Here is a 15996-nt window from a genome sequence, read left to right as displayed (position 1 = left end):
GGACTAACGTCAGCTACTGTGTAACAAGGACTATGAATGTGTCAGGAATGAACTAGTAGGAAAGTCGAAAGATCAGTTACACTACAGGACATTATGAATTGTATCTGTGGCAACAGAGGATACACACACACACCCACTTCTAGACAGTGCTGTTAAATATCTGAGATACCAAGATTTCCTTTATTTTTGTTTTTGTAAAGCAAATTATTACAGAGCTCCAACCATACCTTATCAGAAAAGCATCATAAAAATAAAAGCTTCTATTCCTTAAAATATATCCCTTAGGAAAGGTTACAATCATCCCTTACCCTTGGCAAATTCCCTAAAAGCATTTGAACAATTTCAAAAACTCTAAGTAAATACAAAAAGTCTTCCAAATCTGATTAAAGTGTCCTATCCTATGAGGGATGAAAAACTGGAATGCAAGCTGACCCCTCTATTAAACATCAGAGAATCCATAAGGATGAGGTTTCTCACAGGAAATTTGGGTCATTAATCAAGGAGCCCTATAAGGAAGAGAATTAAAGCATAGATATTTGCCATTAAACATAAAAAAAATACACAGAGATTTCAGCACACCAGTCATTTCATCAAAATCCAAATGTGAATTCACTAAAGGAGTGTAGCTGTGCATCACACAAACAACTGCTGGGGCTTAGTTTACAGTATGTCTTTTAACAGTGTGCTTCATAAAAACAAATTTTTGTTTTCATATGTGAAGCATATGAATGTAAGATAGTCAAATATTCATACACTGCAAACTGTGAGCCATTCTGTTTAGAAAAAAAATGATGTCTTATTGTGTACTACAAACAGGCTAGTAATGTCACCTGAGCTACCAGTACCAAACATTTTCAACTACGCTACTGCATTTACGTGTAGGAAAACTCTAAAATGCCCTACATTTGGGAATAGCAAAAGATATATTATTACTACACATCAATTAGTTAAGTTTGCCGAAGTTTAGAAAGTTAGCCTACTTAAGTTTTTTTAATCTTCTCTGTATATGCATTTAAACCTTTGTATTACCGAAGCTCTGAGAGACATAGTGTATTGAACTCAGTATTCCCTCTCCTTTCTTATCCATTAAGCCAATCAGCAGAACAGTCATCAATATTGATAGTAGAGCGCCACCATCAGCGGTATCTGAACAGCCTGCACTGAAGCGAAGCAGGCAATCCGTACCTCAGAGGTCCTGTTCCAGGTTCCTATGGATCTGGACAGACATCTCTACACCTCTTGCCCATACTATTAGTGCTGGAGGTTTTCTGCATGAAGGTATAGGTTACAGATTTGCATTGGACAAGTCAAATTTTTGTAGAGTACAAAAGAAGCCTTTACTCTCTGTTCCTTTGCATCAACGGCTTCATGGCTCCTCAACCTTTCAAAACACAATGCATTTTTTGCAGAATGCTACATTTACATGGAAATTAATTTATACTATATTAAATATCATGATGTTTTTAAATTACAGCTTTAAAATTTTCCTATACTTACAGTTATAAAGCTTCAAATGCTTAGACATGCAAGTGAACAAGGCTACTAATTCAGCTTTGCTGCTTTCACAGGTTCACAATTCCTGCTCATACAGTAACAAAGATCTAAATCTTCCAGCCCTTGACTATTTATGTTGAACAAATGTTAGCACACCTAACGTCCATCAACAGCCGTGCATATGGCATCCCTAGAACACAAAAAGATTCCAACAACTTCAACTGTGTATTTCTGCCTTGGCACCTCATCACACATATCCAAGCTTCATGTGAAACTACCCATCACCACTTGTCGCACTGCCGCTTAACTGAGCACAAGATTCATCGAGACATATATCAAACAGTAAGGCCAACACAGCTGCTGTTAGAAACCCTAATATTTTGCACTAAACTATGTAAAGAGTCAATAGGAAAGGCAGCAAAAATGTCCTCCCTAAAGGAACATAGTTGTGTTTAGGTTATTCAACACTGACATAAACAACCTACGAGTTCATTTCAGCATAACAATTTTGATCTCTTTGGACAGATTATGTAAGACTGTCCAAACCACAGACTTCACCCCAATGAAAGTCATGTTCATATCACTACATTTTCAGAGCTCAGATAAATAATTACAGGCCCAACCAGCTGAAATACAAGCAAGTTTTTACCACCTGTGAAGCCTGTGGCAAGCAGAGCAGGTGACACAATCCGGATTGAGGCACACACGGCCCACTGCTGAACCCACACTCTAGGGACCTTCAGGACACGTGAGTGTCAGTTGATACCACAATGACTGAAAACACGGCATTTCAAGCCCGGCATAATCAACACGGCACTAGAAATGAACACTGGTATAAGAAGCTGGCATTCACACTGCAGGTTTGGGAACCCACTGCACAGCCCAGACACTTTTCTGTCTCCTTTCACTAAGAGCAGGCAGAGCTAAAGACAACATGGACCATTAGATTAATTACTTTTCATGAACACACATATAGAGGGGCATCCATCAGACAATGTTTACTGACCTGTGAGCTCTTGGAAAAGCCAGAGCATATCAAGGACTTAGACAGACAGGGTTTGTGCCTGACTGAAAAGCATGTAAGTGTGCTGGAAGGGTAAGAGCAATGAGCTACTCCATATGATCTATGATGGAAGTAGCACGGTATGTATGCAATACTATCTGCCCTTTTCCAGTACATTTAGGGACAGAAAACATCACAGATAAAACATCTTTCTTAAGAATTTTAACACGATCAACATTTCAAAATCAAAAAGTTTTTGCATACATAAAATCAAGTCACGGTGCACAAGATATTTGACTAATGAATCTGACAACTAAAATGACATCAATTTTTGTGGTAGAAAAAGCTGAGTTCAGAGGGTACGCTAGCTCCATCCAGATCTCTATTTGGCACACAGTAAAAATCTTAAGTAGAAATTATGCAGTTCCGTGGGGAAAAGTTGAAAAATAGAAAAAGTCACATTAGAAAAAGCTAAATCTCTTCCTTTTTAAAATCATTTAATACAAAACCAAGAACTAGTCCTTGATAAACATGTTAAGATTCTTTGAGCTCAGCATACAAAAGTTTGAAGTGTAATCATCATCACTAGATATTCTCTGTTATTAACTTTTTACTTCTTAAAAGACTCCTACTAATGTCAGTCAGCCTACAGAAAGCTGATTAAGATCAAAACCTCCTCACTACAACTGCTCATTTCCACCCTTCTAGAAAGGACAAACCATTTCAAAAGCAGCAGACTGATCTGCCCTATCTAATTTTAAAAGTTTCAAATTTGACAAAGTGCCAGAAATCCATGTGCTGAATTTGTTAAATTAAATCTAAGGTATGCCTAGACTATTTTAAATGTAAGGTATGCCTGAAAAAGTCTATATTTAACAGCATTAATATTCCTACACTTAGAAATCAACTCTCTTTATAAAGTATACATTTAGATACTTACAAGAGCTGAATGTACTTCCTAAAATAACTATTTTTTTAAAAAAAATTACATTTTACTGTAACTCAGTAGAGCTAGGACCAATAAAAGATACAAGGCTAGTATGAACTAAAAATCACTTTTCTTTGGGAAACAAAACCAAACCAAACAAAAACCAACCAACCAATCAAATCATTCCTCTTCACAACATCTCTTCCCATCTTACCATCTTGCCCTTCTTACTTGGAAGCTGAGTCCCTCCTAGAATGCCTACATAGTTCACTTACTAAATTTTGAAATGTATCACCTTAATGAGTTTTCACATGCTGTACTTTCACCATGATGCTTAGAAGAAACATGAACCAGACCACCCCTGTTAGAGAAATAACATGCTCTACTGGCTAATACTATATCACTGCTTCTATCTGCCAAGATCCACTTTTTCCCTCCTCTTATAATTAGGGAGCCAGCTCTTTCAAGTGAGTGCCACAACTTTGTTCTTATCTGTGTAATACCTATTCCAATACTTTTCCTGATTCTGGATTAACTAGGAGGATTACAGTTGCATTGCTAGAATGCAAACAAGATAAAAACGACAAAAACCACACCAGCTTATTTAAGCATACTTAACCTGTGAAATACAGCCAAGTGAGTCTACAGATAGTCTCCATATACTATTTTGGATATGGGTAATACTCTCCCAGTAGGACTGTCCATTAACTGTGAAACCAATATTGTTAATTATTTCATCAGTGAGTACCTGAATTCAAGGAAGATGGGGCAAATACATTTACCTCAATCCTCCACTTCATCTGAGGTATTCTGAATTCCAGCTGTCTCACCACTTGTAGTCAAAGTTTCAAGTTTAAATTATACCATTTTCTGTTGCTAAAGCAAAGAAAAACCTGTGTCACACTGAAAGGACATAGCACTCACTGAATACAAGGAAAAATTAGCACTTCCAGCTCAACAGCAGCCTTGCTCCAAGGCAAGGGCGTGAGGAACAGCACAGGTGTGCAGATTAAGTCCAAAGATGCTCCACAGCACATCTGAGACAGGTCTTTATGATCTTCCACGTAACTGCGACAGCACAGAAAGAAGAGCCTTGTATGGGTCAGTAATGCCAGACCCCCCCACTACTACATGTAGAACTGCTACATGTTTTGATGTAAGCTGCAAGTTGATATATTTTGGACATCTGTTCCAAGCATTACCTATGGCATTTTGGATTGCTCACCACTAGACCAAATGTCACCCAATCAAAGCTGGAACCACATCCATCACAGTTAGCAACTGGACAGTGTCACCCATCAGCGGGCCAGGAGGCTCATCACTCTGACAGCCACCAAAACCTTTGCAGCAAACAAGCCCCCACTGCCTGCTAGAGCAGTAAAAGGACCAGAATTGCTGACTGGTAGTGGCAGCAAAGCTTCTCCCCCTGGAAAATGTCATCTGAAATTCTGAAAGCGTCATCTCCAAGATTTCCTAGCCCAAAGGCACATCACACATCTTACACCGTCACTGGAGCTCAAATGCCAATCCTGACATTATAGTACAGTCCTAAAAGGGTGAGACACTGATGTACTTTCTCAGCAAGGAGTGAGACAGAGCCTTTGGACTACTAGATACAACTTCCTGAGTTGTATCTATCCCATAGCATTTCTCACTTTCATTAATCTATTTTATCCAGCTGCCCATGGTAAACACGGGCTGGCAACGTTTATGTTTGTATCCTGCACAATCCCCCTCAGATTTCCTACTGAAACCCACTTGCCACAAAAAAATTACTTTTAAGGATGAACAGAAACCAAATATGTCTAGAAAAAAGAATGAGAAGACTCTGTAACTGGATTGATAACTAGAGTATATTAAAGAACTGAATGGGTAAAAAGAGTAGTATTTTGATAACATACTTTTGCTAGTATCTTATAGCAAAGGTCTTGAGGAAAATTTCAGGGATATGTATATCAATATCCAGCTCCATAGAGCAAATCGCAACTTTTGTTTATGTTCTCTATCTCACATTAAATGCATTTTTTTTAAAAATATGAACACACCAAGAGGGAAAAACACCTGAGTAGATGTGTTGATGGTCTAACGTGGATTTTCCGAGAAAATTCACACTTTAAAAAGCAAAACACAGTATCAGAAGAGCCAGAGCTTATAACTAATGATGCTGGCTTGCAAGTGAAAACTTTTATGTGAAAAGGCAGTCAGATGACAGAGCTGACAGACTGTACACTCCTGTGATATGAACACAGATGTAACAGTGCCATCACCACAGAAAATTCGAGAATATGACAACTGAAACAGCTGGAGAGTAACCAGTGAACTCACAGTACCTTCGCGGGATAACCATGTGGCCAAAAACTGGGGAAAAGTGGTCAGAGAACATGAAGGACAAAATGAGCAAAGGATGAACTTCAGAGAAATGCTAATTCTGTGAATTCAGAAAAATAAGAAAGGAACTGTGGTTGCAGCATGTCTGTGAGACAGAAGGCTGAAACCCACACAAGACCATACGTTAAGCTAAGACTCCTGCTGTACCTCTGCCTAAACGGCTGAGTTGGAGCAGATGAATGAAGATAATGGCTGTGCATAACTTCCCATATACTCTGGAAGAGTGTTGAGAGATCAGTTAAGTAATGAGGGTAGAATAGATAAAACCGTAAATTTGAAAACTAGTTTGAGCTCTTTGAAAGCCGAAGTCTTGCCACCAAAACCAAAAAATTTCATTCCATTTTCTTCCTCCACACAAACTGCCCCAGTTTGCTTTGATGACATGTCTGAAGTGGAACAACTTGTCCTCAATCTACAATTGATGCTCAAAACAGAACCCCTGAAACGCTAGCGGCAGTTCTGTGAATCTCTCAGAAATGAAACTGCAGAGTACCAGTTCTTCAATATTTCATGAACAAATCTGACAAAATATTTACAAATGTAGTAAACACCAGAACAATTTCACAAAGGCACATTCTGCTTCATATTCTGCACATGTTTGTGCCACTACTATGTTCCCACTTAAAAGTTAGAAAATGAGAGCAGAAAGAATACTTTAAATACAAATAAATACAAATCCTTGAACTACAGCTCTGCTCTACATGCTCGTATGAGAGGACTATTTCATGGAATCGGGAAATACTTGTAAAGATGAGATGCAACTAGAATATAGTGCTACACCTGCAGCTATTGCCATCTGCTTCGATGTTCTTGACGTCTTCATTCTACTGCTCCCTTGTTTTAATACACCGTCACATATATCCTGTTTAATAGTGCGAGTAGCAACATATCTATAGCAAGGGCAGAATGAAGTCCTAAAGGACATCATAGCAAAAGAAAAAAAAAAAAAAAAGGCCAGGAATCAAAGAATCCCAACATCAAATCAAATACAACGTGCAGAGTTGCAGCTATGGGTCTAAAATACCACGTCTCTCTCCGATTAATCGCGAGGGCCGTCCCCGGGCTGTCATTTGAGCACCGGACACGGGCCAGTCCGTGCTCGCTGGGCACCGACCCCGAGGCCGCGGCAGCTCCAGGCCGACACAGCGGGGCCGCAGCAGCCGCGCTGCCGCACGACACGGAGCCGAGGCACCATCGTACCCCCGGGCCCAGCGCCAAGTGACCGGAGCGCATGTTCAGCGCTGCCACAGGCACTGCTACCGCCTCTCCTCAATGTAATACACGGAGAAACGCGCTGCGGGTCGCGGACATATCCCGGCAGGGTTAACCCGCTTCACACCGACAGCGGGCGGTCGCCACCAGCAGCTCGTCGCCGGCGACCCAACAAGAGCGGCGCTCGGTCCCCAGCCCGGCGCCCTGCGGGAGAAACGCGGGCAGCGCAGCCCCGGGTACCCCCAGCAGCGACGGGGGCGGCTCGCCCGGCCCGGGGCCACGGCGGGGCAGAGCCCCCTCCGCCCGCTCCCAGCCCGGCGCCCCCGGGACGCGGCTCCGCAGGCCGCGGGCCTGGCCGCCGCCATGGCGGGGCGGATTGGCCCGGCCCGGCCCGGCCGGACCCGGCGCTCCGGCCGCGGCCCCGCGATCCCCCCCGGCTGCGCAGGGTGGGCCCGGCACGGACGCGGCGCCCCCGCGCTGTGCCGGCGGCCCCCCCTCCCCGCGCCCCGCACTCACAGAGCGCCGGGCGGCGGCGGCGGGCGCGGCGGCAGCAGGAAGCGGCGAAGGAAGCTCCGCTGCGCTCCGCTCCGCCCCCGGCCGCGCCGCTCCCCGCCCCGGCCGCTGCCCGGGCCGCTCCCGCACGGGTTGGTGCTGGTTCGAGGGCAGAACTCGTGCCCCGGCTGGGAAGGGCCGTGGGGAAGCGGGGCCACCCGAGGGTGGGCGGGAGCGCACCACGGGCCCGCTGAGAGGCGACAGGTAGCGGTGGGTTTGGTTGCAGGGCACCTTAGAAACTTGGGGCAAAGGGCGTGCGAAAGAAGGGAGACGTGGTGGGGTGACATTCACGTCGGAGTTTTGCTGAAAGAGCTGGAGATGCTGCGCTGGGTTTGTGCCCGCGCAGGGGTGTGGACAGTCGTGCCCAGAGGTTACACAGCAGGGTCTGGGCCCTGCGTGTATTTTCAGGGCAGCCACCGTGGGAGGGACTGAAGGGAGATCAGAATCAAAGGTGCATATCCCCGCTGAGGGACAGGCAGAGTAAAGGGTGTCCAGCGCTCGAGGAACTAGTTGAAACTGGGATTGGGATTAAACTCAGCAAGTGGCTTGAAAACACAGGCTGCTTTACTGGACAGAAGGCAAATCTGAATTAAGGACTGAGAAATAGCAGTTTTATTGGAGTAAGATCACTCAATAATAAGGCATAGAGTAAAAAGGGAGAAAGGGTGGGTTGCTGTGGCACCCGTCTAGAACCAAGGATGGAGAACCTGTAGTGGATCTGCTGACAAGTAAGCTGAAACAATGGTTAGAGAAGCAGGTAGAAGTCATTGGACCAAGCAAACACAAGACGTCCAGAAGAGTATTGCTGAAACAGGTTGACAAATTAAGTAGAATTTGATTTTAGGTAGGAGAAATTCTTTAGGCACATCAGTGACCGTGGTAACAACTGAGTGCAAAGATCTGCAGGCAGACTGCAGACCGTGTGAAGGAGGTGGTCCAGACATGTATTGTGCACACCATGTTAATGGAGTCTATATGTGAGAGGGAGAAACGGTGTGGGACAATAATCTGAAACAAATTGGATCAAGAAGCGGGTCCTTCCTACTCCACACAGGAGAATAATATTAGAGAATTATTGCACTGCAAGAGTAATAACTACTTTCAAAGGTTAAAGAGAAGGAAGGAAAAGTGAGCATGTGTGAAATGGGGATAGTGGGATATGAAGGGGAATATGTTCATTTATCTCAGGAGAGGAGAACAGAAATATCTGGAAGAGATAGAATGTCTGTGCACTGGCAGAAGGGGAAGTTTGGGGGTAGTAACAAGAGAAAATGAAAGGTTAAGGGCAAAGGAGCAAGAAGAAGCACTAAAATCACCAGCAATTGGAGGCATGAAAGAAAGGAGAGAGCAGAGGGAGAGGCCAAAAGCAAATAGTAAAGCATGGTGAAGAATATGGTGTGAAGGCCGAAAAGTTTGTGGGGAGAAAAAAAGTCAGATGATAGAAAAAGAAGATGTGGTAACAAAAAAATCAGAAAGGCAGTAAGACGATGAAACCCTAGGTTAGCAAACCATTTCTTTGATCAACAAAATCTTCGGTCTGATAAGATGGGGATAAAGAATGTGCAAGGGTAAATGCAGCTGGGTAAGGGTCTGGGAAATTATGCCACTGGGGATGAGTGTGGGAGGCTGTGCAGAACTGGAAAGTGAAGTGGAGGTGAAATGAGAGAGTCCCAAGAGATGAAATGAAGAAAGCTGCTGAGGAAGGGTTGAGTGAGTGCAGAATGACAGTGCCATGAAGGCAAAAGCAGAACTGAATGTGCTGCTTCCCACTTTTTCATCAAACCACAGGAGTTCACCAAGCTTGATCTCTTTTGACTTCAAACTCTCAGTCTTTCACAAGATGGATAGTGGATGATTCCTATTTCTGCAAGCAAGCGTGTTCTCGCTTTGTGTACATAGCGTGATCCAGGGTCAAATTAAAACCACAGAAATGCAGTTTCATGTGAATATGCATTTCATATGACAAGTATCCTAGTGCTTCACATTGAATGCTTTATGGTCCTTACAGTGAAACATACAGTGAGTGGAGATTAACGGTGGACATTATTTTACTACAGGTAAAATACACAGTAGATTATATTTCAAAATATAATTTCTAGAAGTAGTGTATTCTACCCAGATCTTGTGGAAAATGGGAAATGCATGAAACCTCAACTCATATATAGATATACTGCTTCAGAGAGACAATTTGCAAATGCCTGTCAAGGAGGCCATATGGAGAGGCTGGCAGAAGGGCAGCTAGTGAACCAGTTATGTGTGCCAAGTTCAATTTGTCACACTTTACAGTACCAAGAAGTATTTTGTTCTCATTTTGAGAAGGAAAACTCTTATTAGTAAAGATTCAACTACATACTCCTCAAAAAGCATCTTTTACGAAAAGATCCAGTCTGCCTGCTTTTAAAGACTGAAACTGCTGCTATGTAATATATTTGCAAAAGTATGTAGTAAGTACAGAGTATTGATTTAAAATGTGTGGAATGGAAGGACCCTCATTCCTCTAGTTACATATCTTGGTCATCAGTCCTTGTGGCTGGGAGACTGACAGCTTTCAAAATCAAGGGGTATTGAAACTAGGGATCATGGGATCATAGAATCATAGAATATCCTGGGTTAGAAGGGACACACAAAGTTCATTTAGTCCAACTCCTGGCCCAGCACAGCACACCCACAAGAATCACACAATGTGCCTGAGAGTGTTGTCCAAACGCTTCTTGGACTCTGGTGGGTCTGGTGCAGTGACCACTTCCTTGGAGAGGGTGTTCCAGTGCCTGACTACCCTCTGGGTGAAGAACCTTTTCCTAATGTCTAACCTAAACATCCTGTGATGCAGCTTCAGGCCATTCCCTCAAATCCTCTCACTGGTCAGCAGAGAGGAGATTGGTGCCTGGACCACACTCCTGTGGCTGTAGGGGAACAGTAACTGTGGTGAAAGGGGTGCAGGCCATTGCTAAAATGACATTTTCTCCTCGGACGTAACACTCATAAGTTTGGGTTTTGTTGGTTTTTTTGTTGGGTTTTTTTTTTTTTTTTGGTTGTTTGTTGGTTTTTTAAATCAGTTTGAGTAGATTTGGCATCAAAATTCCTCAACCATGCTCAGACTCCCAGCCTTTGATACTTTAAGGCTTCTCGACGGCTTGGCTCAGTGGTAGAAATCACCCTGCCCAGGCAAGGCGGCGGTACCTGGATGTACCGAAACGGAGGCGGCGGCTGCCTAACCCGGGTGCCTCCGGTGCGGGCAGGTGCCACCCGTGGCTTCCCCCGTGGTGCTTCCCAAATTTCTAAGCGGCCCGGCAGCGATCAAACCTCCGAGCCCCCGCCCCCGAGGCGAAGGCGGTGTCTCCTCCCCGCCGGCGGGGGCGGGTGCTGGCGGCCGGCGGGAAGCGGCGGGGCCGGGCCCGCGGCCCGGGATGGTGCTCGGGGGCTGGTGGCGGGCGGCGCGGGCCCTGCGGGCGGCAGCGCCCGGTGAGGCAGGGGCGGGATGGCGGCCGTGTCTCCCGGGGGGCGGGCGGGGGTGAGGTTTGCCGGACCCCCGTGTGGATGGATGTCTTTAGCGGCGGTGTCCTTGCCCCGGCAGGCGGCCGCGGCGCGGGGCCTCCGGCGCTGACGGGCGGTACCTCCCCGCCAGGTCGCAGCTGCCGCAGCCTGTGCGCCGGCGGGGCACCCAGTCTCTCCTACCGGGAGCTCAAAGACTTGAAGAAGACCAGCGTGCTCCACATTGATGTGCGGGAGAGGTGGGAGATCGACAGGTTTGGAAAAATCCCCGAGTCCATCAACATCCCGCGTAAGTTATGAACGCCGCTGAGTGCGAGGGTCAGGTGTTCCCTGTTCCCCTTGGCTTGATGGTCAAGGCTGTGACTGAACAAAGAGCAGCGGTGCTAGATAGCTGCTAGTATGTTGTGAGGTTGCACTTTTCCTCTAGAGGAATTAGAAGCCTTGAAGTGTAAGCCTCTCCGTGAATGGAAAATAAATATTACTTTGTTTTCTGTATTTCCCAGTGGGTGAATTAGTGGAAGCTCTACAAATGGACCCAGTGGAGTTCAAGAAGCAGTACAATCAAAAGATGCCATCCAAGTCGGACCCTGTGGTTTTCTCCTGTTTGGCAGGAACAAGAAGTAAACAAGCACTTGGTTTTGCCATGTCCTTGGGTTTCAGCAGGTATGACTTGTGTATGTAAGGATGGGATTAACGCTGCCACCCTTCATGAAGCAGAATGCCTTGTGGGCAAGGGTAAAAATTTACATGTGGAATATGAAAACAATTGGTATTTGAGTTAGACGCTTCCTCATGTCTCTGTGGAGCCTTGAAAGATGCCATTGGGTATTCCAGCAAAGTGAGTTGTATCGTCCTCTGAACACAACCGCTCAGCAGCTCTGTGCATGTGCTGCAGGTGATGAAAACTGCTCCAAGACCACACTGCCACTGAACAGCTCCCTTGCCGAGACATTGCTTCATTATACAGCTTCATAAGTATTAGTCCTGAGATGCAGGATGATTAGAAAGGTGGAGAACTGCTTGCTTTGGTAGAAGTACAATCTTAAATATTTTATGAAACCACACCCTTTGCTGAATTACGGTTCTACCTGTATAGTTCACTGTTGACAAAGTACGCCTTCACTTTCAGTAAAGCTTTGGAGTGTTTGCCAGGAGTAAAGCAGTCAAGGCAATAGCTAAAAATAAGAGATTATGATAGAGTGAAATCAAAAGCAGCGTTTGGTTGGCAGAATTGTTACACCCACGTTGGAAGGTGCCTCGCTGGTTTGAAGACTGCAGGTAGAATTTAAGACATTGGTTGTTTACTCATGCTTTCATGAACTGCAGTTCACGAACTGGAATATTCCTACTAATTCTAGTCAAAAGTATGGAACCACATTCTTGTTTCAAAGTGCTAAATATCCTCCATTACCTGTTTTTCATAATGCCTAATTGAAGGAGTCAGTATTGTTTTGCATGGTGGGGTTTTTTTCCCAGAATTAAGTTTTGTGCAGGTTTATGTCAGATTTATAGAGCGTGTAGGTTTGCAAGGAAATAAAGATCATTGTGCTGTGTTTATTTGATGACATCTAAAGTATTAGACATAATAGCAAATGAATCTTCCACTGCAGTGAGTCTGTTCTCACTTTTTTAAAAAGCTGTTTCATTGATACAGCTGCTATTTCTTGCTTGACATTTGTCTCCAGCATTGTGTCACTTCGAAAAAAAGAGGAACAGAACACACTGCATGGAAGGAGGCAGTATTAGAGTACAAGGGATGCCCATCTGCTCATCACAGCTGGGTACAAGTGTATTTCATTGCAGAGAATTTTTGTATGTTTATTTTTTCCCTTCTTTTTTTTTGGTGTGGTTTTGGGGGTTTTTTTGGTTTGGTTGGTTTTGGTTTGTTGTTTTTTTTTTTCTTGGTTTGGTTTGGTTTAGGTTTTTTTACCACGTCCTCTTAAGATACAATGTTAAAAAGGACTCTTGAAAAAGGTATCTTCTGCATATTTCCAGAGTTCAGCAGTATGCTGGTGGCTTTGAGGACTGGGTAAAACATGAACCGCCAGAAAGGAAATGAAGATGACTGCCCCAACCCTTACTCCATCAAGGCTTCAGGATGGTTTGTAGGTTTTAGCATTTAACTGTGTGCATTCCACTTCCAGAATAAAGCTCACTCCTGTCTTCTTGTGTAAATGGACGTTCACCTTCAGGTGGCCATGCATATCAACTGCTTGGTTTAAATTATATCTAAAGACTAGGACATGAACAGCCTTTACTTTGGCCTATGTTTTTGGTGAGTGCATGTGAAGAGAATCTAAGTGCTTATTATGTTTACTTTTCTTTTGTATGATGGAGTTTGTGACCATTTAAACTAATGATGATAGGACAAATAAAATTATTTCCCAAATATTTGTGTTGGGTAGTTGGTGTAGAATTCTAATCGAACTGGGGTGACTGCCCTGAGCACAGATTTATTATACTTCACGTGTAGATGAAGTTTTAAAATAGTGGCTGTGTTATCAAAGAGTAAAGTAGAGCACAAATTTTTATGTTTATACTATGTGATTGCAAGGCCAAAACATCACTACTGGTCAGAAAATACATATGGAAACTGACTTCATGCTAGAATACTCACTGTTCAAAATGCTGTAGGACTCCTTATTTTAAAAGTATATCCACTTTTATAAACAGATCTGCTTCTGAGCCCACAGTGCTGTAACATTGTCAACACTTCTGTTCTCTCAGCAGCTCATTATCAAGTGAGAACTTGCCTATTACAGAAATGTAATAATTTTAGGCTGGAAAATTAGAGGTGTCCAAGGAAGATACTAAACTTAACTTTAAAAAACATACCAACCCATCATCCCCTAAAAATGTGCATAGTCATAATTTTAAGGAATTTTTAAAATTTATTTAATGCTGTAGCAGTTCAGGGGAACTTGCAAAGGTGAATTGCTTTGGCCTCTAGAAAATAAAGTCCTAACACAGAAGTTTAGGGCTCCATAGGATGTCTGGAAAAAGGAACTGAAATTTGTGGTATTGCAAGCAATGTGCACTTATCCTACAGCTGTTCCAGTTCTGGCAGTGCAACCTGCATGGTTAGAAGAGGACCTAAAAAATATGCCCTCTCAAGTTTAGAGAACTGAGAAGATAAAATAACAAACATTACTAGAATTTTATTTCTGCAGCCTCTGCAGTCATTGGTTTCTAAAGGAGAACCACTGTAGTTGGCACAGCCAGCTGTGTTGGCTGTGCTGCTCTGATGGTGTCTCTTACAGGGGTTTCTGTGCTCTCATCTTTGCTAGTAAGTAGCTGTCAGAATAGTGAGTAATAAGTGCATTTTTCTTCAAAGTATTATTGACTTTTTAGTGGTCTTATTGCTATACTGTATTTCCAATCCATAAAAGAATCCCAAACAACTTTAGAACCAGAATTTAGACTATTTTCCAATATATTGGTTTGGTCTAGATGAATTGATGGGAGTAAAATGAAATTAAAATGTCAGGATGAGCATAGGCGTTACCTTGTTGCAATTCTCACTATCTCACTCCTGAAGGTCTTTTTCAGACTGGATCAGGAAGAGTAATGGATACCAACACTTCCCTTGGAGTTAGCCAAATCCTATGATCCCTTAATTTTGCCTGTTTAACATGGCCTAGACTGTCGGTTTCACAATGCTATGGGCATGTGGTCAAGGGGGCAACACAAACCCACTGTTGGCTGTGTTGTGCCAGGCCTCAGCAGGTTGTTTGAAGGTCGTTAAGGACAGACTGTATAGAGAGGATTTGAGAGAGATTGAAAACATTTATCTGAATGTATATCATGCTGCCAAACTTCAGTATACAAATGAACAAAGCAAGGCAATCTAATCAGCTAAACAGTCAGTGTAAGCAGCCAATGCTTCCTTTTGTAGCTACATTAAAGTCTGTTGGGAACACCTAAAACTACATAGCCACAAAAAATAAACAGCAATTACACTGTGTCACACCAGATCTATCTAGCCCATTATTTTCTGTTTGGCAGCAACTGGTAAGAAACACCTGAGGAATAGCATAACACAGGATTAGTGTGTAGTGATACAATCCCCACATTACTCTCATTTACAATGCAGTGTTTTGATACTTCCTTCAGGCTTTGCATGTCTTGGTATATTTGGGTACTTTTACAGTTTCAGCACAAACTCCCAGCAGACTGCACTGGGTTTAACAACGTAATAAATCTTTCCTTTTGTTGCTTCTCAACTTGCCATGTATTTTTTTCATCAGCTGCTCCATCTTTTTCTGTCATAAGTGTTGTCACCTCATCAGTCTTCACACCAGTCATGATTTTTCTAAACCTCTGGTGTCTTTCATGAGCTGAAGAGTTGTGGGGTTTTTTTTAAACTGGAAAGCTACTATGTACCTCTTTTTTATTTTCATTTTTTATTATTCTGGGTAGTTTTTTGCAAGATGTTTCTCAAACTATTTGTAGCTTGTCAAATTAGATGATCCTTTCTGTGTCTTCCTCTGTATCTTCCTTCGGTAAATATAATTTGCGTTAACCAACTTGTCTGATCCAGTTCAGTTTGTTTCCTTTGGAATTTTTCCTTCAGTCTTTTTGGCATAGATGGCCTGTGTTTGCTTTGACACTCCACTGTCACCTGTAGCCATATAATCTGTGAAGACTTTCAGCTACCTCCCTTTTAATGAAATACCACGTTTTTATGCACCTCTCCTTTGAAATGAAACACAAGAAAGGTGATTTTTTTTCTGTCTGCTTGGTAGCAAGGCTGTTGAATTCACATTGTGTTGCGTTTCCTGTTGTTCCAAATTACATCTTTCTTTTTAAAACTGTCATCACTGAATCCAGTTCCTTTGACTGCACTTTACTGCCTTTCACTTCAACACTGGAATCAGAGCTGGTAAAATTATACTCACCTCCCCAGCAAAGAATGCAGAGAAACTTC

The 15996-nt window shown here is 43.3% G+C and overlaps 2 protein-coding genes across 7 annotated transcripts in view; one reads left to right on the top strand and one right to left on the bottom strand.

Annotated features, from left to right (window-relative positions):
* USP45 (ubiquitin specific peptidase 45) overlaps positions 1-7643 on the bottom strand; it is a 52390-nt gene extending 44747 nt beyond the window's left edge. For 4 of the 6 annotated variants that reach the window (XR_010429331.1, XM_064649900.1, XM_064649899.1 and 1 more), the window contains exon 1: positions 7542-7643. The gene's annotated coding sequence lies outside the window, so the exon portion shown is untranslated. Of the gene's footprint in view, positions 1-2146; positions 4187-7541 lie in introns of those variants that run through there. The other 2 variants (XM_064649897.1, XM_064649898.1) reach the window with 2 other exon arrangements.
* A 3272-nt stretch (positions 7644-10915) lies between these two features.
* TSTD3 (thiosulfate sulfurtransferase like domain containing 3) lies at positions 10916-13458 on the top strand. Its single transcript, XM_064649908.1, has 4 exons — positions 10916-11039; positions 11203-11358; positions 11573-11732; positions 13065-13458. The coding sequence occupies exons 1-4, from the start codon at positions 10985-10987 to the stop codon at positions 13126-13128; spliced, it is 435 nt and encodes a 144-aa protein (XP_064505978.1). The 5' UTR covers positions 10916-10984; the 3' UTR covers positions 13129-13458.
* Positions 13459-15996: the final 2538 nt, after the last annotated feature.

Source organism: Pseudopipra pipra, chromosome 3, assembly GCF_036250125.1.
Source record: "Pseudopipra pipra isolate bDixPip1 chromosome 3, bDixPip1.hap1, whole genome shotgun sequence".
NCBI classification, from domain to species: Eukaryota; Metazoa; Chordata; class Aves; order Passeriformes; family Pipridae; genus Pseudopipra; species Pseudopipra pipra.
This window is presented reverse-complemented; position numbering and strand designations above follow the sequence as displayed.

What these genes read in the sequence shown, in the direction of transcription:
- TSTD3 (XM_064649908.1), top strand. Translation starts at nt 10,985, where the DNA reads ATGGTGCTCGGGGGCTGGTGGCGGGCGGCGCGGGCCCTGCGGGCGGCA. An exon ending in CCTGCGGGCGGCAGCGCCCG is followed by an intron (nt 11,040 to 11,202) that starts GTGAGGCAGGGG and finishes CCTCCCCGCCAG; the next exon opens with GTCGCAGCTGCCGCAGCCTG. An exon ending in CGAGTCCATCAACATCCCGC is followed by an intron (nt 11,359 to 11,572) that starts GTAAGTTATGAA and finishes TGTATTTCCCAG; the next exon opens with TGGGTGAATTAGTGGAAGCT.